At 35.0% G+C, this 26,225-nt stretch overlaps 4 protein-coding genes across 5 annotated transcripts; 1 reads left to right on the top strand and 3 right to left on the bottom strand.

The window, feature by feature from the left end:
- Positions 1-761: 761 nt before the first annotated feature.
- On the bottom strand, positions 762-13,587 carry LOC100177740 (protein FAM13A). Its single transcript, XM_002126290.5, has 15 exons — positions 13,285-13,587; positions 12,829-12,947; positions 10,454-10,684; positions 9,305-9,505; positions 8,405-8,691; positions 7,883-8,108; positions 7,273-7,714; positions 6,206-6,330; positions 4,999-5,075; positions 4,626-4,815; positions 3,936-4,039; positions 3,382-3,535; positions 2,661-2,846; positions 2,084-2,192; positions 762-1,634 (listed from the first exon to the last, which is right to left on the bottom strand). The coding sequence occupies exons 1-15, from the start codon at positions 13,399-13,401 to the stop codon at positions 1,491-1,493; spliced, it is 2,712 nt and encodes a 903-aa protein (XP_002126326.1). The 5' UTR covers positions 13,402-13,587; the 3' UTR covers positions 762-1,490.
- Positions 13,588-14,856: 1,269 nt separating this feature from the next.
- LOC100184847 (rhodanese domain-containing protein CG4456-like) lies at positions 14,857-16,520 on the top strand. Its single transcript, XM_002126235.5, has 4 exons — positions 14,857-15,176; positions 15,408-15,553; positions 15,863-16,010; positions 16,080-16,520. The coding sequence occupies exons 1-4, from the start codon at positions 15,139-15,141 to the stop codon at positions 16,153-16,155; spliced, it is 408 nt and encodes a 135-aa protein (XP_002126271.1). The 5' UTR covers positions 14,857-15,138; the 3' UTR covers positions 16,156-16,520.
- A 119-nt stretch (positions 16,521-16,639) lies between these two features.
- Positions 16,640-20,881, bottom strand: LOC108950363 (CAP-Gly domain-containing linker protein 1-like). The gene is made up of 9 exons (XM_018815958.2): positions 20,761-20,881; positions 20,559-20,701; positions 20,077-20,257; positions 19,493-19,656; positions 19,002-19,158; positions 18,360-18,511; positions 18,007-18,099; positions 17,518-17,703; positions 16,640-17,314 (listed from the first exon to the last, which is right to left on the bottom strand). Exons 1-9 carry the CDS (start codon positions 20,818-20,820, stop codon positions 16,882-16,884), a joined length of 1,569 nt encoding a protein of 522 aa, XP_018671503.1. The 5' UTR covers positions 20,821-20,881; the 3' UTR covers positions 16,640-16,881.
- Positions 20,882-20,943: 62 nt separating this feature from the next.
- LOC100180134 (beta-1,3-galactosyltransferase 1-like) lies at positions 20,944-25,751 on the bottom strand. 2 transcript variants are annotated; one of them, XM_002121179.5, is made up of 7 exons: positions 25,395-25,751; positions 24,475-24,588; positions 23,624-23,782; positions 23,412-23,551; positions 23,029-23,119; positions 22,453-22,579; positions 20,944-21,295 (listed from the first exon to the last, which is right to left on the bottom strand). In XM_002121179.5, the coding sequence occupies exons 1-7, from the start codon at positions 25,734-25,736 to the stop codon at positions 21,030-21,032; spliced, it is 1,239 nt and encodes a 412-aa protein (XP_002121215.3). In that variant the 5' UTR covers positions 25,737-25,751; the 3' UTR covers positions 20,944-21,029. The 2 variants fall into 2 exon arrangements, with proteins under 2 accessions (XP_002121215.3, XP_026691814.1); XM_026836013.1 differs by lacking the exon at positions 25,395-25,751 and adding an exon at positions 24,932-24,955.
- Between the last annotated feature and the right edge of the window lie 474 nt (positions 25,752-26,225).

Below are 26,225 nucleotides of genomic sequence, written 5' to 3'. Positions count from 1 at the left end.
TTTACAAAACTTTACTGGATATTGTATATTTAACTGTCGGGTACTACCATTTAAATATAAAGTAAGTTTACCGCATTCAGTTTATCAGTTGCCAGTATACCGTAGTTACGACATTGCGCTTCAGTAGGAGCGAACAACTGTCGTTTGTTTTGTGCGCTTCAGCCACTCACATTAAAACTTCATCAAGCGGAACTACTACGTCACAGCTACGTAATGTCAAAATGACGTATCTACGTGTTTGCAGAATATTGAATACTTTGTAAAACTGTAGAACTTCCTTTCCCTACCGTTGCTTTTGGTCCAGTTTTAAGCAAAATTCCTAACTATTTTTTCTTGGTACTGTAGCCGAGAATGCTGTCCGTCCATTTAAGTTATTCTACGTCATTATACGTAGCCAGCGTAAGTATGAATAATGTGAATGTTGTAGGCAAAGAGATTAAAACTAAAGAGATGGTTTTAATCTATTAGTTTTACCATGGCCTACTCAAGACCATGATTGTACACATATACGTCGAGTTGTGCGTAAAACTGTCAACTGGATATTTTTCTTGTAGGCCTATCTAGTCTTCGCTGCTGTATTCGAAAAAAAAAAATTTCTTACGACACTTACCAAAAATCAGTTCATACAGATGAAAATTTAGGTTAACAGAGCCCCATTTTTAATGGTAACTTTCAAAACCCTAGCTTACGTTCGTAAACCCTTCTGTTTAATTAACGTGGGATAACAAACAAAAAAGAAATTCTAATATTAATAACTATTATATTGTTTCTTGCATAATCTATTTATTCCCGAACAAAACACCTTTTATGAAAGAAACAGACACGAGTTATTATTAAGGGTGCAAAATAAGAACGAGGAATGACAGTGTACAACAACTGTCAGCAACAGCCACAAGTTTAATGCTTATACACTGATAGCATTGTGTCACGGATGGATTGGAACAATATTTTACGCTACAGTATGAACACATTTTGTTTCACAGGATTTGAAAGAATTTTCAGTGAACTTTTGGCACCAGTAACGAAACTTAGTTTGTTCAAGTTAAGGGAAACGGTTTCTAGTTACACAGAAAAGTTATGAAACGTTGGACGTACAATCAACACTCGTAACTGGCTTGTAAACAGGAACTGACAAAAAGTATGAAGAAATTGACTTCAATAAAATGTGAAAAAATTCAGCACTCCGATAAAAAGGAAAGAAATAAAAATCAACATAAACTGTGAAAAAACACCACAAAATGATAGTAGCAGCCAAGAATAGCGCTCTTAACAACAACAATGAATGTTAAGAGTCAGCACTTAAAATCTTGAACGTTTTTAACTTCAATATAGTTTTCGCTACAAACTTTTTTTTCTTAAAAAACAGTTTTACCATAAACTGTAAATTCTTGTCCGTCTTAGCACCCCATAAGCTTGAAATATAACAGTGTTAGGTTTTTTCTTGAGAAGTAAGTACCTGCATGAAACTGAATATCAGACCACTGTAGGGTTCATGATCTTAATTGAGAATTGTGCTTCTCGATAAGAGCATCTAAAAGTCTCAACTTTGCTTTTAAGTCTTTATAATCGCCATACTCAGTTGCCATGACGATACGGTCAGCTTGCATCACTTGCCGGTCATACTGCTGCTGGATCTAAAAATATAAAAAGTTAAAATCTGGAAAACAAAATGTTTTTGAAAATATAAAAAGTAAAAAAAAGAAAAGGATTTAGACAAATCTAAAAAGGAAAAAAAATGACAAACAAAATGTTTAGAAAAATTACAAAATTGAAAAAAATTGAAAAACAAAATTATAGGACTGTTGGACAAATTTTTAAATGACTTATGGTCCAATGCTTGGCAAACTGCATGTGCTGCAATGACTATTTTAATGAAAAAATTCCTAAGCATATGCCAATACATGTAGTTAAAAATAGAACTTGTGTTTTAATGAAAATATTCCACACTTTTAATTAAAACTCTTGTTTTAATTAAACATAGTTATAAATAACTATTTACCAAACATTAAAACTAAAAACAATCCAAAAAAAAAATTCTTGCCTTAATTAAAAATAGTTTTAAATACCTATACAAGAACCTCACCTCATTTTCGAAATCTCGTAATTTTCTCCTTAATCTCTTCCTTTGTCCCCTCGCTTCTTTCTGTTGTCGTCTTAATTCTTCAATGCCAAGATCAGCCGGAACATGGTCACTGCATTAAAAACATTGTAACTCGTTAGCTGGCACGAGGTGTATGAAACAGAACACCAGTCTTATAACCACTGCAATAGCAGGTATATTTGAGATTGAAACCAGTCTGTATTTTCCATGTTGTCTCACATATATAGTTTACACAGTTCCATAAAATAAAACTCCTAAACCTAGAGGCAAATCGTAACAGAGTTTATTATATTGATTATATTGACTGAGTACCAATCTGTATTTTCCTTGTTGACCCACTACAATATACAGTTTACAATTTACATAGTTCTATAACACATACCTAATTCCCAATCCTTATAGCATTTATATTTTGTTATATGCTGCATACCAGTCTGTATTTTCGTTATTGACCCATTACAGTATAATAATATATAGTTTACACATTTTCATAAAACGCACCCAACCCTCAAATATTGTTATAGGCTATGTACCAGTTGTATTTTCCATACTAGCTCACCTGTCACTGTTCTGATCATCTAACACAGGTTGTAGTGTAAGTTGAGTGACCGTGAATTCCTCATTCAATGTATCGTTCTTACTCGTATGTTTCTCATCTTTATAATCGTCATAATCTTCCAACCTTCTTGACACAACTGAATGAAATGGAGGCGACATGGTGTCCATCTGTAACCTCTTAACCATTCTGTAAAGTTCATGTAAATGATTAAACTTAGGCGAAATGGGGCATTACTTTTCACAAAAAAATATTTTGGCGCATTACTTTTTCTGTAATTAAGTAGTCTATGGAGAAAAAATTGTGTGTTCTGTTAAGACATAAGGATAATTTTGCTTAAATTACAAGCCTACAGAAAGATCTCATGCTCTTTCAGACACACAAAAAAAGTAATTTGGATCTGGTTGTTGGGGTAATGGCCAAAACTGACTTAAATCCCAAGTATTTAAACAGGTGTCCCACCAATATAAAATAGAATGTGTTTATGTGTATATACAATGTTTGGGTAATGGGTAAAACCTCATTCAAAATCTCATCTTTATAAAATATATCTCATCTATTGGATCTATAAAAAAGACAATAAACAATAAATCAATGGCTCATCTGGTATAAAAAACGTATAGTGTATTTCCAACGTTTCGTCTGCCATACGGCGAGACTTCATCAGGGAATGAAAAAAGAATTTCTATAAAAAAGAATTTAAAAAAAAGAATTTTATGTTTACCTGTATCGGTTGTAAATATCCCGCATGATTTCTTTCTCTTTCTTCGTGCTTGGTCGACCATGCATACCCTCGAACCTTAACAGCTCTTTCTGCATCGCAATTTTCTCGTTTCGGATCTGTTCCCTTGTCATCAATGTAAGGTCTTCTGGACGACCTATGGGATGAAATGAATATAATTAAACCACACAGACAGTGGTGCAATAGTTTCAAACATAGGTGCCAAACTTTTACAGTTGGTTAGCATGCATGCATCTACTCTTCAGGTTACCGGTTCAAGGCTAGGCGCTGCAAACATTGTGGGCGTATGTTTTCTTGAGCAAGACACTTAACGGCAATTGCTTCAACCTAGCGGTCACTAATGAGTTGTCCAAATTAACAGCCATACAAAAAAAATTACCCCTCCCAATAATCACCCACAAAATTACACGAGCTGAATGAAACATAACACCCAGGTTATAAAACTTTCGACTAAATAACATTGTCTGTCTCTTATTCAATAAGAATCCCAATAGCACTGTATTGGTTTTATCATAACAACATACACATATACATACCGCTATCTTTTCTTGAACCTTCCAGTTTAAGGACCATTTCAGCTAAACTTTGTTGCAGGTTTTCAACATTTTCATCAACATGTATAGTGTTGATGATTTTTGGCCTGCAACAAAACAAAATAAATTACTTTAAATAAAAATTAAACATGAGAGAAATTTTTTTATACCTTTAAATATAGTAACGAACTGAAAACGAAGATCAGATTTAAATAAAGAAGAAAAATAGGAAATTAGTAGAAAAATGACAGTTGTTTAACACAGCAGTCTGTTGTGTGCAGAAATCCACTTTTGAATGTGTATTGAATTATTTGCTAAATCTTGAACACGAATTCTTAATCAAATATCAGTTGTTTGATAGCAAATATAGAATCGTTGTGATAACAAAAAAAGGTATAAGAAGACATATGGGTGAATGAAGAAGCAGGTTTTTATTTAAATTGTAAATTCCGACCTTCCTATATGAAAGAACAGAAAAGGTTAATGGTGTAGAAAATTAAGGGTTTAAATATTAAGAATTTAAAATATTTATAAATTAAAATACCAACCATTCGTATAAATTTACAAAAAAATAAATCAAAAGAAAGTATTCTTTTCTCTTCAGTTTAGATTTTTTATTTTTTTTTATTTTTGTACAATAGTTTTTTTTCTGTGGGTAAAATTTAAACACTGGGCAAAATTTGTAACACTTACCTTGACAAGTTTGAATAGTTGGCATGGTTGTGCTTTAAGTTTGAATTATTATGATGATGGTTATGGTGCAGATGTGAGTGGTGGTGATGGTGACCATGGGTATGGTGCATATGGTGGGAACGAGGGTATACATGGTTTTCTATGGGTGAGGAAGGGGCAACCTCCATGTTGTCCGACACATACTGTGCATCTGGAGAGGTATATTAATGTTATTCTATTTATACTACATGTTAAAAAAACAATAGAAATTTGTTTTGTGTTAAATTAAAATAAAAAAAAATAAAAAAGTTCCCCAAAAAAGTTTCCAAAAAATTTCAAAACTTTATAAAAATCTTTGCCAAGATTGAAAATGCATTATAAAACAGAAACTCACATCTGGTATGAATGTTGTTCTCCATCACTCCAACGGGTGATCCAGCCTCATCATCTGTGCTCCAGGCATCTCTCCATCTGATAAACAACTTCAATGAACAAATCGAAACAGTAAGTTAACTTATTTATCTTCATGTGGTGGAGCAACCACAGCCGTTATAATGTAAGTGTTTTGTTTTATACACCCCATGCCCACTAACGAGTTACCATGAACATACATAACTTTTGTGGGTGATTTTTAGTGTTGTTTTAGTAGCAGCATCAAGCCTTGAACCAGTAACCACTGGGCTAGAGGCAGATGTGCTGACCACTGTGCCACGGCGCTGGTCTAAGTTGTTTTCAAGATTTGAATAAACGCAAATAGAATATCAGATAGCTTACAGTTGCCATGATACCAATGTAATTGTGGATTGCCACTAACTTGTTTGTGACACAGTCGTTGTGTAATAAAAAAACTGTGTAAATAATGAAAATTGTTTTCGGCCTTCGGAAAAAACAGCGCGAGAAAAACAACACATACGTACAACAATTTTTTGATAAGTTCTTTAAGAGAATTATAATTTCCATTTTTAGCGAAATTAAATCCTTATAATATGCAATTAGTTTGTTTTTTTGTTTCGTTAATTTTACGAGAAAGGTCCAACTAATTGTGCATCAGTCAAATTCCTTTTTTTTATGAATATTCATACGGAAATTGGAATTAAATATGATTTAAACATACATTTCATGAAAAATAGTATTATCACATTAGAACAATATATAACACGGTATTGACAGACAATAAGCAAACAATACACACACACACATTGTTAAGCAGAACTTTGCACATCCTATTTAAGCTGGTGAATAACAAATATTTTATCCTCGTTCTGCTACTTTAGGATTTGTTATCTTATTGTTGATACTTTTACACAGCAGATTGACGCCACTGAGGAATTTTATCAAGAAAATTTACCCATTCGTGGTAAACCATGGATTTTAAATCCAGAATTGTACCCAACCATTTGTATTGATTTTAAAAGAAGTGAGAGTTAAAATACAACATTCCATCGAAATTTTGTGCGAAAAAAATAAGTTTAATAAAAATAATAAAAAATGAATTAAAATTTAAGTTAAAAAAAAAGAATTACGAAATTTTGCTAAAAAAGAGCAAATATTTTAGAGCTTTTAAATGTAACAGGCATAAAATCTACTAAAATGCAATTTACCTTGATGATGAAGTATCTTTTGGAGAGAAATCACTTGAAAGTTCATCATCAGGAAATTCAAGGGTTTTTTTCGGTTCAGGGATTTTAATCGGTTCAGATGTCATTTTATTGTTAGATGAACTGTTCTGTATGTTTAAGTGTTGTTGTTATTAATCATGCAGTTAATTTAAGATGTAATTGTACAGTAATAAAATATATAAATTATTATTTCTCTCAATACAGCATAAATAAGATTGAATAAATAATGTAAAAAATAACTTAAAAAAAATAAATAAATAAATATATATAATATAATATATACAAAAAAAATAAATAAAAATAAATGTAAATTTACAAATGCATATCACATTATATATTCAGAAAACAAGGGACAAACGCGTAATGGACAAAATTGTAATTATATTATACTAATTTTCCTAACCCCTATCACCCCTATGCCCTTCTTCATAATGAAAATCTGACACTTGGTAACTTGATATGCTGTCATATCTATGAAAACATTGTCCTATCTCTCCTGTTATACACGCTCATGCTGCTGTATGGACTCTCATGTAACTTGTGACCAAAACATGAAGACCAATGTTCGAAAAACAACTGAACAAGGAAACTCAATATGGGCTTTTGTTATCCCGTAACTAAATACATGGGAAAGAAACACCGCTTACCAGATAACACATTCTGTGACACAGTGGGAAAACAAAGGAGGGAGTTGATATTTCACGCCGGCATTATTTAACTGTTTACCTCGTAAACATTTAATTCTGTTTAATCTCTTTTGTTATTTAAGCGCAGATTTATGATCCGTAAATATTCATGTTATTAAATTCAAGCTTCACCACTTTGAATTATTGGCTGTAAAACCTCATTACACTGGCGGTTATATATTAAACTTAGCATTCATACCTTTTATTATGTACAGTGTGTGATGTTATGCACTCATTGGGGTAAATCGATCACTAATAAAAAAGAAGGAATTTTACTCCAACTTCAAGAAAAAGTAAAGTGCTCCCTGCACTCATTAAGCTAAATCGATCATGAATAAGAAAAAAAGGAATACATGAACTTACAGTGTTCGGACTTGCTTTGCTTCCTTTGCGTTTCTTTTTCTTCGTCTTGGAAGGTTTATGGTGACGAGGCACCGGTTTCGGTTGCGTCAGCTCATCCACTTGTGTCACCTCAGATAAATCCAGGCGAGGTACATCGGTAGCGTCGCAATTTACATCCTCTATCGCCTCCTGGAGGTTCAGTTTTGGGATGAAAAGTTCGGAATCATTTGGGGGGACTCTCCTCGACACAAGATCATCTTCCGCTGTGAGGCATCCGGAGTCAGGGGTTGTTACAGTGTTTGAGGATGCGGGATGAAGAGGTTCGTTTGTGATGAGTTCACGTTCACTCTTCACTTCCATTTTCCTCCGTTGGGCAGGAACAGGACAAATTTCTTCTTCTTTAACAGTTTTTGCAACTTTCGGGTTTAATCGGTTACTTGAATCGTTACTATCGGAGTGTTTTCTAAACAATAGAATAATAGGAAAGTTAGGGTCATAAGAAAAATGGCCCCAGTGGCTCAGCCTAAAAAAAAATTTTCTTAAACAATTTTTTTTCGTTCGGATTAAATGTATCTTTTTAAAGTGGGTCGCGAGCACTGTTCAATGGTTACGCCACTGCCTATGCACATACCTGCTAGGCTTCCTTCTATTCGAAGGCCCAGCTATCCGACCAGCAGTTAGCGAGGGCAGGAGGTTTGAATCACCATCCCTATTATTATTATGGAAGACATCGGTATCATCGGCGCAAGAACTTGATGAGGATTCTTGGTTAAATAAATGTTTGCGGACGACGTGGCGTACTGTGCGATCGAAGACTTTAGTGGTTTCCTCTTCCATTCGAGGATCCTGAGATTCATCTGGGAAAAAGGTTTTTGTTGAAGATTGTATGGTTAACCATAACTTATTTATAGGACTACGGTCTGGTTTGATTAGTATGTCAAGAATTAACTCTATATAAATTCCCCACTGATTATGAATAAAATAGTTTAAAAAAGGAAAAAGACAATGATAATAGCTAAAAAAAGAAATAAAAATAACAATTTCTAATAAAAAAGAAACAAAAATATTAATATTGCTAGGAAAAATAATAATAACAACTTCTAAAAAAAAAATCTTAGTAAAAAAACACAATTTTATTGAAATACAATCTCACCTATTGTGCAATCTTCTGAAGTAGACATAAAATCCGATTCACCATCTCCACTGGCATACGAGTGGTTGTGGGACCTTGGTAAAACTAATGGGGGTTCTGAGGGTGAACTGAAGTTATAACTTGACCCATGCTGGGGCACAGGTGGGGGAGGTAGGGGTCGTGCTTCAAGGGGTATAGGGGGTGCAGGGCGGGCGGGTTTCGCTGGGCCTGAGGTGGGTGATGCCATTTTGAGGTAGCCCTGGTCGTCAATGTGAGCTTCACAGATGATATCACTTGTTATCAATAACCTAGGGTGAGAGAGGATGTGTTATGCAGTATGCAGATATTTAAATTCAGTGTAAATTTGGGCTGATGGGATAAAATTGTTAGATAATATATAGTAGGGTGGTAAAATGGAAAAAATGCATGCGTTGGTATTTGGTAAACTGGTGTTTTAGAAACATATAGTGGACAAGAGTGGGGGAAGGTAGGAACACCTTATTATTCCAATTTCTTTTCCTCTTTGATAGTAAACGGAGAACATTCGGAGAATTATAAAACTGTATCCATGAGTCATGACTCTCAATACTACATGTTACATAACATATATAGGTGTGCACACTTTAGCAATTAGCATGGTGGACTGTTATGATTTTCTTTACCCTGTTGTAAACTTTCCTCACAGAGTCACAGTGTTAATGCACATTTATATTTAACATACATATGCTACCTTATTATACAGTAATTGCATAAAAACACAGTCTTTCCATTATTGCCTCATATTCCCCTATTTTTTTGTCAATTTTTTTCGCTAGAGTTTAGAGCATTGATTTGCCTCAAGTTCAACAATTAATTATATATACAGTAATAATGTATTTAAAAACAAACAGCTTTTCCATCTAATCATTTTAAAAACCTCACCTTTCAAATGTTTGATTTGCCGTTGTCTGTTCACTTAACCCTTCAACTCCTGTGGAGATTCGAAAAACGTTTGGTCCAAAAACAACTGCAAGTCCTGTAACGTTCATACGATTGTGACTATTCTGCATCACTTGCTGTAGGAACGAGAGAAGATATTGCAGCGTAGATCTGTTCGGGACTTGCCAACCATTCATTGCAGATCTGGGAAAACAAACTGTTAATAGTTTTTCGGTGTTTTAATTGTGATGAATAATTAATGCCAATTCCAGTTGCCAGCGTTTCAATTCAATTTATTAAAAATTTGTTTTTTCTTCGATTGCAACACACACTGATAATAAGCAGCAATCTAAATGACATCTACTAAAATTGATTTTTCATCTGCTGCAAGTGATACAGAATGTGTAAACATTGATTTTCAAACTACCTAAATTCCCAAAGGGCCTTAAGTTCAATTACATTACTGCCCGATACTAGTTATATAAAGTTCATAAAATCTAATGTTAAAGGTCTATGTCACCTGAGGCCAATTTAATTATAAAGAATTGATCCTGAATCCAATAACCATTACATGTCCTACACTATACACGGGACATCGGTTACACAGTACTTCAACCGTATGCATGTTTTAATACGGTTGTTTTGTCGCTATATCCTGTGTTTTTTTCTTTTAAAATATTTTTCAATCTTCGATACACCAATCAAATATACATATAAAAGTTTTTGTAACTTATATATGCTAGGGATGTGCTGAAGTTGTAAAACCTCGGCACATCCCTACTATATGCACAACATATAAGCAACATAAGGTTCTGTATGTCAGTTGTGAGAGTATAACACCATGGTTGGATTTCCTAACGTGGAAGTATTCCAGGAAATGGAGTTGTTTAAGCGTTTAGAAAACACTAGACACTTCACTTTTACAATATACACTTAATAAACAGTAGAAACAACTTGTTTCAAGCATTTATCCATTCACAGTAGATTTTAACTGTTACTAAATAGAAGTCTTTATTTATAAGATTAAAGGTGGCTGTACACAGTATCCGGCATACGAATTCGCATGCGAAGTCGTATGCAAACCCAATACCGAGTTCCGCATGCGGCAGCGAATACCGGACAAAATGGACATACTGTGAAAATTAGAAATACCTGACAGAAGCTGCAAACGTTTCGTCTGAAAGGCATTTTGATTCACGGAAAATATGCAACACTTCTTCAGGGATTAACGACTGGGGTAGATTTCGTAAAAACTGCTTCAGCACGTTCGCTGCCGTGTGACCATCGACACTGGATCGTAGACAAACGTTGAGGTCCTGGTAGTTACAGTTTTGCTCAAAAGCTTCTTTAAGTTTCGTTATTTGCGCAGACGGTGAAGACAGTCTGAAATGTAATAACATAATAATAATAATTTTATTTGTATATTTTTTTAGGGTAGGGAAAATTTAAAATATTAAAAATACCGAAATAACAGGATATTGCGACAAAACAACCGCTGTTAAAACATGCTTACAGTTAAATACATATTTACATTTAGTTGAAAGAATGTAAAGAAATTATTGAAAATTAGAAGCCGGGCAAAAATGTTTTATTAATGAGCTCTATAAATGCTTAACTGTGTAGTAAAACTGAAAACCACACAGCAGCGTACATGCGCAATAAATGTAGAACGTATTGAATGAGTATTTTATATTCTGCCTCAAGTCCTAAGTAACTAGGCAAGTCTTACCTTAGACAAATATACATAACACACATAGAGTTCAATGTTGTCTAATGAGCACTAGGTGTTGATTTAAGATTAATAATTTAAGCTACTGAGCTTAAATAACAATAGGCTGTTATAAGAAGCCTGGTTGTGTCATTAGAATCTGGAGAAGGGCATAGTGTGGTATACCATCTTGGGACAATGGGATTTCATATTCCAAAGGGAAAATATACAGTGGTGTATGTGGTGTATGATTTCAACTGTAATTTGATAGACCATCCCTATATAGCCTACTGAAACCACAAATAACAGCAACACAGAAACTATAAACTGATTTGGTGCAGATGCGTGAGCTGAACACTTACATCATTTGTAACAACGCCGAAAATCTTATCGAAAACTAAATTTACATTGAATAAAATAATTTGTTTGCAAAACACTAGACTTAAAGAGAATAATTTCAACTTGTTGTAAATATTGAAATAAGATAGTTACGCTTAAGTGTATGTATGTTTACAACACGTGTTGCTATTGTTAATCAAATATAGTTTTAAGATTATGTGGCGTGGGAGTTTTTTCGGTCACAAACACAAACCGCATGTTCGTAGGCCTAGTGGGAGAAATATCATGTCTACGTGATTGTGGAGTAATGTCCTATACTGGTACAGAATTAAGTGGTGAACTAGTGATTAAAGAATAATGTTGTTGACCACGCCATGCGTCACATATAGTAAGTGCTTTTCACCAGGATTAACCAATAGATTAAAGTTCATTCAACTTCTAACCTGATTGACCCTGGAAGTCAACAGCCTGTGCCCTGTGAGGCTGTGATATAATTATATAAGATATATAAATATATATCGTGTCCATATACGAGTTAAAGGGTTTCCACTCCATAAAACAAAAATATAACAAAAGCAAAACCCATACAAATATGTTACATCAGAATAGCCTACAAACTATAATTTTTTAACATTAATTGATCATCTAGCACATATCATCTGTAAAGTCCAGATATTATACTTAAAACTCATTACACGCCAATGACGACATTGTGTGTAACAAAAACAGAATCAATTTGTAATTCAGTCGCTTTGGTTTAAAAACACCACCATTAACCGTCTCCCCCACGACCCATTAATTATTTATTCCCCCGATTACTGCTGTCTGCAACTGCCGTGGTCCTTTTAGAATAATTGAACAAGTAAATTAAGGACCCACTGGGAGCAGAGTGCAAAAACAAGAATTTGAAGCGCGAAAACAACACCTAAATCTGTTAAAATGATTGTTTTTCCTATTTTCTCAAACTGAAAGGGTTTGAACCTGAAACACTGTTTTTAATATTGCACTTTTATAGTGATAATTTAAAAAAAAAACAAATTTATTAACAAAAATTATTTTCCGGTTATATATATATATTTTTTTTTATGAATATATAATATCTACATAACTAAGTATTTAACTGATACATTACACCGTTAACGTAATTGCACAAGAGTTTGACTAGATGCTACTAATTTTATTAAATAAAGGACTTTAACTTTTAGCCAACTTAATAGGCTTACAGAGTGGCTTATTAAAAATGTAATGTTTTCTATAGCCAATATATGCACATAATATTGTCAGTAAAATACAGTAATCCATAACCATGTTCACTAACTATAGTTTGTACATGCATTGCAAAATTGAACTTTAGGCACCAGTGAAGAATCATTTGGTATGTTTTTCGGTACTTTCTATTGAGGCCACGGCCATAAAATTTGGACACTCTACCAATTAAAGTTCAATACAATAACGTTACATACATATAATAATAGCTCACCTAAATATTCCTTCACTCTGTAAATAATTAGCTTCAATGAAAGTGCAAATATCTCTCACAATAAAAGGGACGTCACTTCCTTCACTTGAGCATAAATCAGATAAACTTATTCCAAAGATCTGTGAAATAAGCAGATTGATATAGGCAGTTGTTTTTGATGTTTTTTAATTTAATATATTTATGTTACGTTACGTAATGACGATGAAGACAATAATTCATAAAATGATTTAATCGATAAAAAAAATGATTTATAGAACTGATAAAACAAAAATGTAACAAAAACAATTCATTCTCATAAGCTTTTGTAAATTTGGATAGCTTTACTGCAAAAACAAGTCGCTACAGTACATCTATGAGTGTTAGATGAAAAAAGATATAAAATCTCAGTGTTAATGTCTGCAAAAGACTGCAATTAGCAGTTTATAAAATCGACTTGATCTAGGATAAAACATTTACCTTCGAAACAACCTTATTCCTGACATTTTGTGCAGTAGCTGCTGGCTTTCTGTAACCAACTTGGTTCGATTTTCTCACGCCGACGAAGGAGCGTACATTTTCAATTACAGCGTCCATTGTAGCCGCGGTTACTAGGACGAATGCTTCATCACAATCAGGTAGCCCACTCGGAAATAGAAACTAACAATCGGCGAGGTAACATTAGACAAGTAAAAGTCAATCGACGATACAGTAGTAGTAGCAATAACACGCAAAACGCGACAACCTGATATCTTAACCTTTGTTTATTAATTTTGTTCTCAGGTGACGTCACGGTGTGTTTTGAAATCCGCCACCTTGCGGTCGTCGGGCAATAAAAAATAGAAATCAAGCGATTGTCGGCGTAATAAATATTTCAAAACACGGAAACATATTTTTTGACAGGGCGTAACCTAAACGATATATAATGGAACATTGTTGAACCATTTACTGACTAAAAGGTGTTGCACACGTCTCGCGGCCGATCCTTTAAATACCTATTTTATCGCATCTACAGATACCGACTCTGGTTCGTATAGATTGCGTCATTGCGATGTATTAACTATTTCGATCACAAACGCTGCATGACCAGGTTCATACCCAGGAACCGACCACATCAGTTGTACTCAAACAATATTAGATTTGTGATCCAAAACAATACAAGTTTAGTTACAAGTAGTAGTTAGGTGGCCATTGTTCAGACGTGTTTAAATGTGTCGATTGTTTAAACTTAATTGTTGAAACGCTCTCTGCTCAAAAATATGCTTTTCGCCCTTCGCAATTACATCTCTGTTTTGAAAGTGCAGGTCACGGTTAGGGAGTTTGGCACCCTTTGTAACTGCATACTGGAAATTGTTCCACTACGGCCCCAATTAGCGTACATTTTCAGTCTATGTTAGCACTTTTTGTATATGGTATGTTAGGGTGCCCATACGCCAAGGTCAAAGATCCCACAAGTGAGTAAGTTAGGGTGTTCCAATTATGGGCGACTTTGCGTGTGCATATGCAAAGGTATAAGCGTTCCAACTTAACGACTGTTTGCTCGGTGCTTGCTGGGGTTAGTCGTTATAGTTTATGAACCAGCACAAAAACTACACACAGTGCAATTTGTTATTATCCAGAAAGCTTGCTAGGATGTATTAGCCAGTATAACAGACAAATTCATTCAGTGGAGTTATATTATCCAGAAAGCGGACCGCATTAAAGCCGCCAGAAAATATTTAATAAACGAAGTACTTTGACATGCTGCGCTATAATAACAATGGGTTTAAAAACAAACAGTCTTTAAAGGGGCTTCGCTGCAATATGCCATATGCTTGTCTGTAACAGATTATAAATTAGCACTCAGGAAAGAGCACCGAAGCGTAACGTCCATCCCGATTCCGTAAAAGGGAAATATGATGCAATCGCTGGACACAGATTCTGTTGGTAGCGATGACCAAGCATATTTACACTATACGAGTACGTGACGCTGTCCACGTAAAAAATGACTAAGCAATGAAAGTTTTAACTATTACATGACTTGTATATTTCCAGCATACATATTTAAACCGGTTACAAAGAATCGAGTTTCATTGTAGCGAGGTTCGTTATACCATTGTCCAGCTACCAGATCTGACAAGAGTTATTCTAATTCAAAGGGAAGTAATTCATTTATAACTCACTTCAATTTCAGTCGGCGCGGTTTCAACTGAACAGTCGGGCTAAAGCTAGATAATGTAAATTAAAACATCTGTGTTTGCAGAAGCGCTAGACATATTATATGTTGGTTGGATTACTACCAATATAAGCATTATAGTTATAGACTGCTGTGGTCAAAGCTATATACACGTCGAAATGGAACGCACGGAATTACACAAGGATATCTTTGAAAAGTAGGATTGTTTGCATTAAATATGAGTACTTTAAGTGAATTATAAAGCAATAGCACACTTAAGTTAAGTGTCAGAGTCAGTCATTCTCACTCGCATACATAATAATATAGAGTGGGGGGGATGGGACACAGTTTCATTCTATTTTGTCGTCTCATTAAAACACAATGAGGATATTTGTATGTTGTGTGCTTAAAATCCTTCTTTCCCCGTAGTACTAATATGCTTTCGCAGACACGATTGGGAAGTATCGCTGGAAGATTTTAAAGAAATTATTGAAGCAAATCTGATTCCAATCATCGACGTTCGCGAGCCTCATGAAGTTGCTTCTGTGCGTGTAAATGCTAAAACATATGCGAACATCCCATTGAAAGAGATAGGTAACATGTTTTGGATATGTATACACTATACAGGTCAAGGAATATGTCGTATAGTATACCGTGGGGTGTTATGGATATACTGATGCACCAGCATATAGTATCCAGTATTTTATAATCGTATTTTTTTAAATTAACAAAGCTCTTTAAGAGTCGTGAGGATAAGGTGATATAAATCTGCTAACTTTCTTTGTATTACTACCACATGCAACTTGAAAGAAAATGAAAACATAGTCCAACTTATCCCAACCTACTATATATATGTTAAAACACGTCATTTCGACCTGACCGTTACACGCATATACTTTACAGAGACGGCTCTTCAGATGGACGAAGTGGAATTTTTGAACAAGTACTCGATAAACAAACCAAACAAAGACGACCCTATTGTCCTGGTCTGTCGGTCCGGCCGTCGAAGTAACCTCGGCCTGAAAGCATTTCGGGACTGTAATTATTTAAAGTGAGTACGAGTTCATTATGGCATGTTTGTATATTCTGTAGATTGAAGTAAATATTTTTGTGTTCACAGTACACGTCACTACAACGGTGGTACAAATGTCTGGGTCGAAAATTATCCCGATAAAGTTATACGTTCCGCAACTTAAACCTAAATGAATCGCTTTGGGACGATAATGTATAAATTCTGCAATGGCTTCAAACCTAATGCTAACATTACTACTGCAACGTTGCAGTTTGTCGTAATTGCTTCAGAAATGAAATTAACTTTTGGGTATGTACGCTTGTATATATTCGCAATATATTACTGTCAATTTAAAACCCGTATATAGTATAGGGTGGGAAAAGATGGGGCACCTTTTCATTCATTTAAAGTTTTGTTACAAATTCGTTAAACTGAAAGTAGTTAACGTTTTATTCATATTACTTTATTATTTGTTGCTAAAAATGTGCAGTTTAAATAACCCTGTTCAAACATTTATAAATACACTAAATGAGATACTACAGTGCTCAATGACATAATAATAATCACTTCAACGCAAAGATAACGTGAAGATTGTTAAAAAAGATGCTGCACACTAACTAAAGTGCTTGTATAAGTTGTATAGATCAGAATATATACATTTGCGTTATATTAGGTTGGGGTAAGATGGTACATCATACTTAGGTTGGGGTAAGATGGTTTTATACTACTTTCTCATCCCATTTCGTGAAAAACAATGGACATTTAAAGAATTAAGCAAAATCGTAGCCCACCGACTCTGAAAGGGTGTTGTTCGTTGTTAAAAACACGTTAAGGGAGTATTATCTTTTAAAGGTATCTATCTAACCCACACTACTATATGCAAAGCAAATAAGGACCACTATAATACATGTTATAAATGTTGCAGCTGAAACGTAGTTTCACGGTTATCATTCATTTGTCTCCGAATCTGCATATTTTGCCTCGCTTCACCGCCAGTAACTGGATTAAACTGGATAGTGCTGTTTTTCCTTGTAAGCCAGGCTGACCTGTCTTCTACTTTGGTTTTATCGATTTTTCTCTTTTGTTTTTGTTTTGGAGGCTTCAGCCTCTCCTGGCCTCTTCTATTCGAATTCGCGCCTGCTGATAGGCTGGTTCTAACTGGGAGATTGCTGTGGTAATCGCTGTGGACGAAGGAACCTAAATCCGGGGTTTTTAAAACTGTTTCAATCGGTTGAGGTCGCAGCGTAGCTCTAGATTTGTAAATTGATTCCACTTGCTTTTGCCGAATCATTTTCTTCAGCTCGTCGATTTCTGCGATTTTAGCGCTGTGTAGAATCTCTAACCTGCAGTAAAAAAATACAACGTGCAAGAAGCAACTTAGTATTCACATATAGGGGGAGGAAAGATGGGACACGTGTCCCATTATTCAGTAGCTTTACATTTAATGAACTATGTAGCCCCGCGAATCGGTTGTTAATGTTAAAAAAGCGATCACTGAATACGGGATGCTAACTATATTTCATCCAACCCTACAGTACTATCTTACTTTATGCCTTCTTCCTGCCACCTGACATCGGCGCCAAACTTCTGGTTTCGTTCATGTCGTTCTAGCTCTCTGCGCAGATCACGAATTTCGCGCATGCGCATTGCGAGCTCGGTGAGAAGGTTCTTCCTCGAAACCACAGCTTTAACGTGTTGTTGGTGATTTTGTAGAACATCATCATATACGTCGCTAAAAAGCAATTCGAGTCGTTCATAAATCCGGCACTGTGGCGAAGTGGTTAGCGCACCTGCCTCCAATCTAGAGTTTTTGTGTGGATGTGTCTTTTGGAACACTTACCGACAATTGCTCCAACCCAGTGGTCTCTTATATGAGTTGTCTAAATTGTCAATCATAAAAAAAACATTTCCGCACAAAATAACATACGTGGTAATCGGCCACAAGGTATGAAACGGAACACCCGTTTTATAACGACTGTCAATGCCACTCAAAAATACATAAGTTAAATTCATGTATTAATAAATCGCCGCTCACCTTCCGAGGTTTGTTCTCATAATTTGTAGTTTGTTTCTAGTTGTTGCAAGAGCTTCGTGCAGTCGTTGGTTTTCTTTACTTGATTGCCTGTACCTGTAAATGTGCATCCTTAGTGTATGTAAAATACGACTTAAAGACAGTTGTCAGCAATGGACAAACATTTAAAAGCATATTTACAAAGAGCATATATACACCAGTGTGTAATGTTTTTTCACTTGTTTCATCATAAAAATATGGGTTGTAACTGTTTTTTTTGCAATAATAAACTACATTATTTTAAACTGCTGGTCCCTATAGTGTCCAACAAAAAAGTGCACCGAGTATCGTAGTTTTCATAACCAAATAAAACTCACTTCGATTTCGTAAGTTCGAGTTTTTTTCTGCATGTTTTTAACTCAACTTCATAATGTTGGGCAAGGGCGCATTTTTGTTCTTCAAATTTTTGTTCGTTTTCTTTGACTTTACGTTGGAAATCAGCCTGCAGCTGTATCTCGACTACCTTAACCTGGAAAATAAGTACATTTTTAAAGCAACGTTTGCATTTTTGGCAAAAGTTGGGCACTCGACCAGTCTAATACTATAACTCAATAAAATATTACTCATCTATCTTTTTTCCTAGATACATAAACACGAGTATCCTGTCAGTCTTATCATAAAAACATGACAGCCATATGTAAGATACGAATCGCATCTCTTTTTTCCAAATTGTCAAGTTAGCTTATGCATTTTTCTGTGCTGAGGTGGCTAAAATTAATCGGCCGATTTCGCCCGACTAACTTCTGTAATAAGTAATGCACAGAAATTAAGTCGACCGACCAAAAAACCACGGTAACGAATAGTAACCGCGACCAACTAACTTTAGTGGGTAACCGAGAATACCATTCCTAATTATACCAGCATAATAAAATCAACCCTATTTAGAAGCAGCTATACAGCAACTGACTAAAAAACGGCTCGATGACAGAAAGTTTACAAGATGTTTAAACCCAATATACCGAATGGTTGCTTCTAGTTTGTAAAGTCTCATATTTTCTATCGAATTCCTCTCTTAATTGGTTTTGTGACGTCATAGACTCTTCTTCTGCTTTCCTGCGTATTTGAGCAACGCTGAGCGCAATATGTTGTTTAACTTCCTGCATTTTATCTTGGTATCTGGGACAAAAATAAAAAATAAAGACTGGGTATGTTTGAATATACTTCAAATAAGGAATATAGTAGGGTGGGGAGAGATGGGACACCTTTTTATTTTATTTTTTCGTCTCATTTGGTAGTAAACAAAGAACATTCAAAGAATTATAAAACCGTATCCTCACGACTCCAATAGACCGTTTAATTTATTGCTTAAACAATCCTTTTGTCGAACTACGATCTATACATAAATGATCGAGATTAAAAGTTTTATACTTGTTTTGCGATTGTCCCAACTTAAGGCAAGAAATTATGTATAAGGCTATATATATTTATTTATTATATCAGAAATAGCAACCTTGTCTTTAACACTTCGTTTTCAATTTTAACTTCTTCAATTTGTTTTTGACTGTCAGATTTTAAGTTTTCGAGTTCCTTTTCAAGAGTTTGTCTTTCTTCGGTTAGCTTCTGCAGTGTTTCGGTCATTTCTTCAATTTTCGAGTTCATTTTTGCATCGCGTTCCTGTATAGTGTACTATACATCACTTTTGTACGTTTTAAAGAGTTATAAACATATATTTCACAACCGTATCTATCATGGAGATTTATAAAGATTGTTTTGCTGTCTCGATAAATGTCGGATCATAAATACCGGACAAACCAATACTTCCAAACCTTGTATATATAGTAGGTTGGAGGAGGATGGGACACCTTTAGAGCATAATATATAAATCTCCTGGTCGCGTTTTAAACAACTAACAACGGTCTATGTGAGTCGTAAGGATACAGTTTTATAATTCTTTGAATGTTCTTTGTTTTCTACTAAATGGGACGAGAAAATATAATAAAAAGGTGTCCCATCTCACCCCCCTCCTACTATAGTATGTTTAAAAATAACACACAAACCAAACTGTCAAACACCTAGAGATTGCACCATATGTACCTTGTATGTGTCTATAATAGGCTTAGTATCAGTTTGTAGTTTATGAAGTTTCTCTTTAAGAATCCGGGATTCAATGGCAGCTTCCTTCTGTGCTGTGTCTGCCTGCTCTCTTAGTCTTCCCATTTCGGCGTTGTTGACATTTTTTTCTTTTTCCAGCTCGGCAGTCAAGTGACCATTTACCCTGTTTAAAACGCCATATATATATTACACAAGTTTTACAATTGAACACAAGTTTTAGGGTCGTATTGAACAAATATTTTCAATACGAAACTAGGAAGTAGGGTGGAGGAATACGGGACGGGACACCTTTACCACATAATATCCCGATCGTGTTTTAAACAATTAACAACGGTATATGGTCGTGAGGATATATGATTTTATAATTCTTTGAATATTCTTTGTTTTCTATAAAAAAATATGAATGAATGAAATGTGTCCCATCTTCCCCTATCCTACTATATATCAGCTCATTTTTAATCTACCTGTCCCTTTCTTCTTTTATCTGTTTTATTTCTTGTTTCAACGTTTCTATGACGTCACGATGACGTTGGGCCGCCGTATGCATCTTGTCATATTTTGCCCTCCATGCTCGTATTAGTGAAACAAGCTTCACTCTCTCGCTAACCTGAATTAATTCACAATCGTTACTTGTTAAATTTTATAAACAACAAGCCCTTCACCCACTTTCAAAGTTGAGTCATTTTTTGACGAATTCAAAGATAACGTTGACGCCACTGTAGACATGTTTTGATTGAGCCTTAAGTTCGTTGCTACAAATTCACGGACAGCTTCAGCAACTGAGGCCACGTTTAGCTACTGTTTCATCCTTGAGCCTTAGTTACCTTCGCAACAACGAAACTTCGACGATTTAACAAACGGAGGCATGAATAATTTATTAAAAATCGAGCACAGCAGATATCAAAAATGTATAAAAACCGTCTAATGACGTGTGGTCACGCCCCATTACATTTGTCTCTCATGACCTGCCAGATCTTGCGTGCGCTGGCCACAGTATCTATATGAATATGTAAAATGCTATGTGAGCATATTTTATACCGACTCGTGCGTTCTGTTTGCCGGATAGATTTAGTATAAATCAAACGGTTCATGTTTTGAGGAACGATTTTCACCGCTTCCAACATAACACCAATAAATACGTCATCCAGTGGTATCGTCATATGCTTGAATGATTCGGCGTACAAGATCTCAATGACGTCACCTGAGAAATGACAATTATAAACCGTTCGTGATTTTATTTGAATAAGAAACCGATATTGCCATTTAAGGCGAAATGTATATTTTATAGTTTACATCGAAGGATTTGATTTTTGTCGGTTACGTATTTCGTAGTACTTGATGAAATGTAATAAATAGTAAATTATGCAATAAATAACCAGGTGATAAAGTAAGTATCCGTTTTAATATTGATTTGTGTTTAGTATTGGAGTCCATATGAATAATATCCAAGGATTACCAATAACTTCTGTCTGATTGAGAGGGATACAAAATCCAAACGAATCGTTATGACTTTAACTTGTTACAGCACTAACCTTTTTAACACGAACTAATTTATTTGACACCGTTGTTGGAAAAATGTTTACAGTGAATAAATTTCAAAACGCCCTTGAGTAATTGTTTAAATCCTTAGGCTATCACGTATAGACATGTACATCTAAAACGTAAACTTTATAGCCAGCGCTGTGTAATACACTTTGTTCCCAGTTATTGCCCAATTACATTATCTATACATAACCATCGGTTTAGTAATGAATATGGTGCTATTATGCGGTTGCTGATCGTACAACTTGACGCATAACACGCATAATTTTGTATAGCAAGAATATCCCATTTGGACCTCACAGAAAGTTAAAGAATAAACCAGCAAAGAATGATTTTACTCATAACTTTTAGAAGTGTGGTTTTACAGAGGCGGAATTATTACAGTTAAATAGTATTCTAAATAAATTTGTCAATATCGATTTTAAAGCGACTTCAATCGACCATAGATATTTTTTTACTCCCTAACTTTTAGAAGCGCGATTTTTGAGACGTGGAATTATTAAAGTTAAAAAAAATGTAAATGAACTTGACTATATAACGATTTCAAGTAAATTTGGCGTGATTGTGTGAAAATCGTGCAATAAACTGTTGAAATAAAAGCAATGGCGAACAGCATGGAATGAAGTTGACGCAATGAATATAACGCATGATAAAAACAGTAAGTTTTTAGTGTATGGTCTATTAACTAAAAGTTATTTAAACCGATGAGCGTATATATATATATGTTTAACTAGCCTATACCATTCATATATATATATATGTTGAACTAGTTTATACCTTTCACATATATTTAGAAAATAAAAAGCACATTTTTACCCGACATGATGTAGCCCATGTTCGAACACACAGGTGGATACTTTGCGTGTGGGTACAGATCCTCTGGTACATAAAACTTACTGTAGGCGTTCCTTATGGGAGGGGTTGCATCTTGGCACTTACCAGCCTAAAATAGAAAAATAACACTACTTAATTCCACCCCTTTGATTACAGTAACGTTAAGGTCAACTGAACACGTATAATTAGTATTATTAGAAAGCGTGGGAGTTTAAACCTTATGACTACTGTTTAAAATAAAGTTGTTTGGTCGTAAAGGTTATGGGTATTTTGCGACATAACAGGCTGTAAATCAAATAAGACTGTTGTATTTACGAGTTGTTATTGCAGCGTAAACAGCGTATACGCGACAATTCGCAAGTATCGACGTAATTGTGGATTAGGGGAACTTATCTCATGTTGATCGTTTGGCTTGGAGCAAATAAGATAAAATAAGGCAACCAAATTCTACCTGATACATTTTATCCTAAAATCTATTAAACTTTTCCGTGTGAGAACTACGGTATAAATGGTAGATCAAACCCGCATGATGTTAACGTATGGTTATCGTATACTTACAACAAATCGTGTGGCGGGTGCTGACGTCAGCACTGTGCTCATCAACTTGTTTGTGTTGACAATAACGTCATCTTGAGTTCTCATGACGTAACTAAAATTAAAAGATTTTACAAAACTGAAATTGAAAAATAACACGCTTATGAATAAAAATATGATAAACTGATATGGTACTGTGGGGGAAAATGGGACATCTTTAGCACATAATATTATCTCTTGTTTTAAATAAATAAACACGGTCTATGGAAATCGTAAGAATACAGTTTAATAATGGAATAAAAAGTGTCCCATTTTCCCCCGCCCTACTATATATTAATAATATTTGATTAAACAAAGTATGTAAAACAAATTAAAACAAGACATGGTTTTAGAATATATATGCTTACTTTACATTCGGACAGTTTGTTCGTAACCACTTAAACGCTGTAATTAATTTTAAACTTGAGTTTCTGACGTCATCAAGAAAGGGCATTAACATAATATCGCCATGTTTCTTCGACTCCGCTGTAACAGCTTTGGCGAAGTTCTATTAAAGCAAAATATTGAAAATATGCTTAGTTTACAGAAGACAACGTTTGTTATGAAAGTTAGTATTTACGTTTTCGTCGGAGTTGCTTTTTCCCACGACGAACACGCATGTGGAAACCGAGTTGTTACGATGCTTGTTTTGCTTACACCATGTTTTTCGTATGATATCCCTCAATGGCGCCTTGCTCTCTTCGGAGAAGATTAATATCATGAAGTAAATATGCGTTTTCTGCAATGAAAGACATTTTAAAACCCAGTCTTGTGTTAAAAAAATTCAACTCTGTTCTACGTGGTTAAGGTCAAGGCGGCGGCGTCATGGGTCCTAGGACTTAGGGTAGGATTGGCCCATTATACCCCAAACATTTGAGATACTTGTGATTAAAAGATTAAATTGATAAACGCAAAGTTTTGGTGGGTTGCAGTAATATTGAGGTAGTAAGCAAAAATGTTTCTAGTTTTAGAAAGAGTTTTAGATTTCCGCTAGCATCAGTCACCATTTTGAAATTGATCTTAGACGTTGTATCGTTATTCGTTAATGGCCTTAAATTGCTGCCGAAATTGAATTACCGTGTCGTATTTTTTATAGTCTGTAGATACTCGTTATTCGCTCTTAAACCAACACGATGTAAAATGACTTGATTTCTAAAGTTCCGAACTTTATAAACCATGAAATATATTGTCTATGCTCTATGGCATTACGTAACAGAATGTAGTAGGGGGAGATGGGACACATTTCATTCTATTTTCTTGTCCCATTTGGTAGTAAACATAGAACATTAAATAATTATAAAAACGTGACTTCACGACTCCCATAGACCATTGTTAATTGTTTAAAACACGGATGTTTGGATATATGTGCTAAATGTGTTCCCTCTAACCCCACAATACTATATTTATAAACTGCTTTTAAAACTGACCGACCTTACACAGTGACGTTGGAGGGCTGATAATCATCTCTGCCGCTGAAGTTATATTTTGTAAAATCACTCTCGGAAACTGGATAGGACTTTTCATTTTCTTCACAGTGTATTTATCCTGAAACAACATACATAAAACTTAGAAATATAAAACCGTATCCTCACGACTTCCATAGACCGTTGTTCATTGTTTAAAACAATTAGGACATTTAGATATTATATTTTAGCTAAAGGTGTCGCGTTTTCCTCAACCCTACTCATATAAATGTTTACTGTTTTATAGAACGCTATAGCGAAAATATAGAAACAGCTGCACAGTACGTAAATCGGCTATGACGTGGTTGGTCTATATTGTTAATATCATCATAGAGGGGTCTTATGTTTTAGCATAAAAAATTGAGCAATGATACTTAAAAGTGGCGTCTTAAACATCAAACATTATAGGTTTTATACACAATTACCGGGTTCATGGGATAGAGGAGGTATGGCATTGATGGAACAATTACATACTTTCAATTACACGGAGATTATTCAACCACTAAGTAATGGTTGCGTAATGGGTTCGTACTACGAACTTCCTATACTTGTAGGCTTGACATTGAATAAAACTATATACCTGTAACTATATTTAATTTTTGCAATTTGATCTTAGATTTTAGATTCTACTTTTATTTCGTATGGCAGCTACAGCGAGTCACGCCAATAAAGATCCAGTGATTTATGCGTAAGTTGCCCTATAACCAATCCAGGATGCTATATCGCATGGACCTTACTATATGTATTGCAGCGCGTCGCTTCCCCGAAGGATAGGCGACAAGAATGATTGTAAAAGTGGACATTTTGAATAACAGTTTTATCGTGCGAAAAAAACAGTTGCGATTAACTATAGGAAATGACATTTACAAACTAACAGCTTTTGATTACCTGTACGTCTATCTTGTGCATATCTGCTAGCTCAGTTTCGATTTCCCTAAAAACCTCCCTTGGTCTTACATTTTCGAGGAACACTGCACCATCTGCCACCCTCATGTACAGCTGTACTGACCTTCGCTCGTGGCGTAACATTCTTGCAGTCATGTAAGTCACTACCGACGCAAAAGCAACGATAATCACAAAAAGCGTGTGGCTTCTCCTTGCCAAAGAGGCAACTTTTCGGCGCTCTGTCGTTTTATGACCTGGCGTTGTAGTACGGCTGTTATATTTGTATTTCCTCGACATGCTTGGACAAATGTACTCGCTGCACAACCCTCTTCGAAATGCCTTCATCTCGGCAGAGATATTGTAGTAAAAGGACAAAAATCTTGCCCGGGGCTATGTCGCGATACAATATAGGCTAGTTAACTCTAATTTTCACGGGCTTGGAAATTACTTATGTTTACAAAGCAACAAAGGTGAAAAGCTTGAATGGAAATCCACTTAAAAAACAATTGCGACAAATTGAAAGACCACACGTTTGCTGCAGAAAAGTTTCCTCGAGTTTAGAGCGATATTTCAAGTACAAATTAAATCATTTTGCAGCAACATGATAAATTAGAGAACCCGCTGTGTTTACTGAAATAAAATGTCGATGCTATCTTCAATACGAAAGCATTCAGCCTACCACACAACACAGAACATGTACTAAGCAATTAAAGGACAATTTAAAACCCGGATGTTTAATATTAATGTATTATATCTGTGTTTATTACATTCGTTTTAACAAGTGCCATTGGCATCAGTCGACCCTAAATGAGCTCTAAGTGACGTCAGGTGTAG

Source organism: Ciona intestinalis, chromosome 1, assembly GCF_000224145.3.
Source record: "Ciona intestinalis chromosome 1, KH, whole genome shotgun sequence".
Lineage (NCBI taxonomy): Eukaryota > Metazoa > Chordata > Ascidiacea > Phlebobranchia > Cionidae > Ciona > Ciona intestinalis.
Note: the sequence above shows the minus strand (reverse complement) of the source record. Positions and strands in the feature narration are given on the sequence as shown.

Bases quoted from the DNA above. Each gene is read 5' to 3' on its own strand.
- LOC100184847 (XM_002126235.5), top strand. From the start codon at position 15,139: ATGGAACGCACGGAATTACACAAGGATATCTTTGAAAA. The intron at 15,177-15,407 runs GTAGGATTGTTT...ATGCTTTCGCAG, and splicing joins CACAAGGATATCTTTGAAAA to ACACGATTGGGAAGTATCGC. The intron at 15,554-15,862 runs GTAACATGTTTT...TATACTTTACAG, and splicing joins CATCCCATTGAAAGAGATAG to AGACGGCTCTTCAGATGGAC.
- LOC100177740 (XM_002126290.5), bottom strand. From the start codon at position 13,401: ATGGACGCTGTAATTGAAAATGTACGCTCCTTCGTCGGCGTGAGAAAA. The intron at 5,076-6,205 runs GTAAATTGCATT...GTTGTTTATCAG, and splicing joins AAAGATACTTCATCATCAAG to ATGGAGAGATGCCTGGAGCA. The intron at 4,816-4,998 runs GTGAGTTTCTGT...ATACCTCTCCAG, and splicing joins GAACAACATTCATACCAGAT to ATGCACAGTATGTGTCGGAC.
- LOC100180134 (XM_002121179.5), bottom strand. From the start codon at position 25,736: ATGAAGGCATTTCGAAGAGGGTTGTGCAGCGAGTACATTTGTCCAAGC. The intron at 22,580-23,028 runs GTAAGTATACGA...TTTCTATTTTAG, and splicing joins CACCCGCCACACGATTTGTT to GCTGGTAAGTGCCAAGATGC. The intron at 21,296-22,452 runs GTAAAAATGTGC...GTCATTTCTCAG, and splicing joins CATGGGCTACATCATGTCGG to GTGACGTCATTGAGATCTTG.
- LOC108950363 (XM_018815958.2), bottom strand. From the start codon at position 20,820: ATGTCTACAGTGGCGTCAACGTTATCTTTGAATTCGTCAAAAAATGAC. The intron at 20,702-20,760 runs GTGGGTGAAGGG...GAATTAATTCAG, and splicing joins AAAATGACTCAACTTTGAAA to GTTAGCGAGAGAGTGAAGCT. The intron at 18,100-18,359 runs GTGAGTTTTATT...GCACATTTACAG, and splicing joins CTCGAACTTACGAAATCGAA to GTACAGGCAATCAAGTAAAG.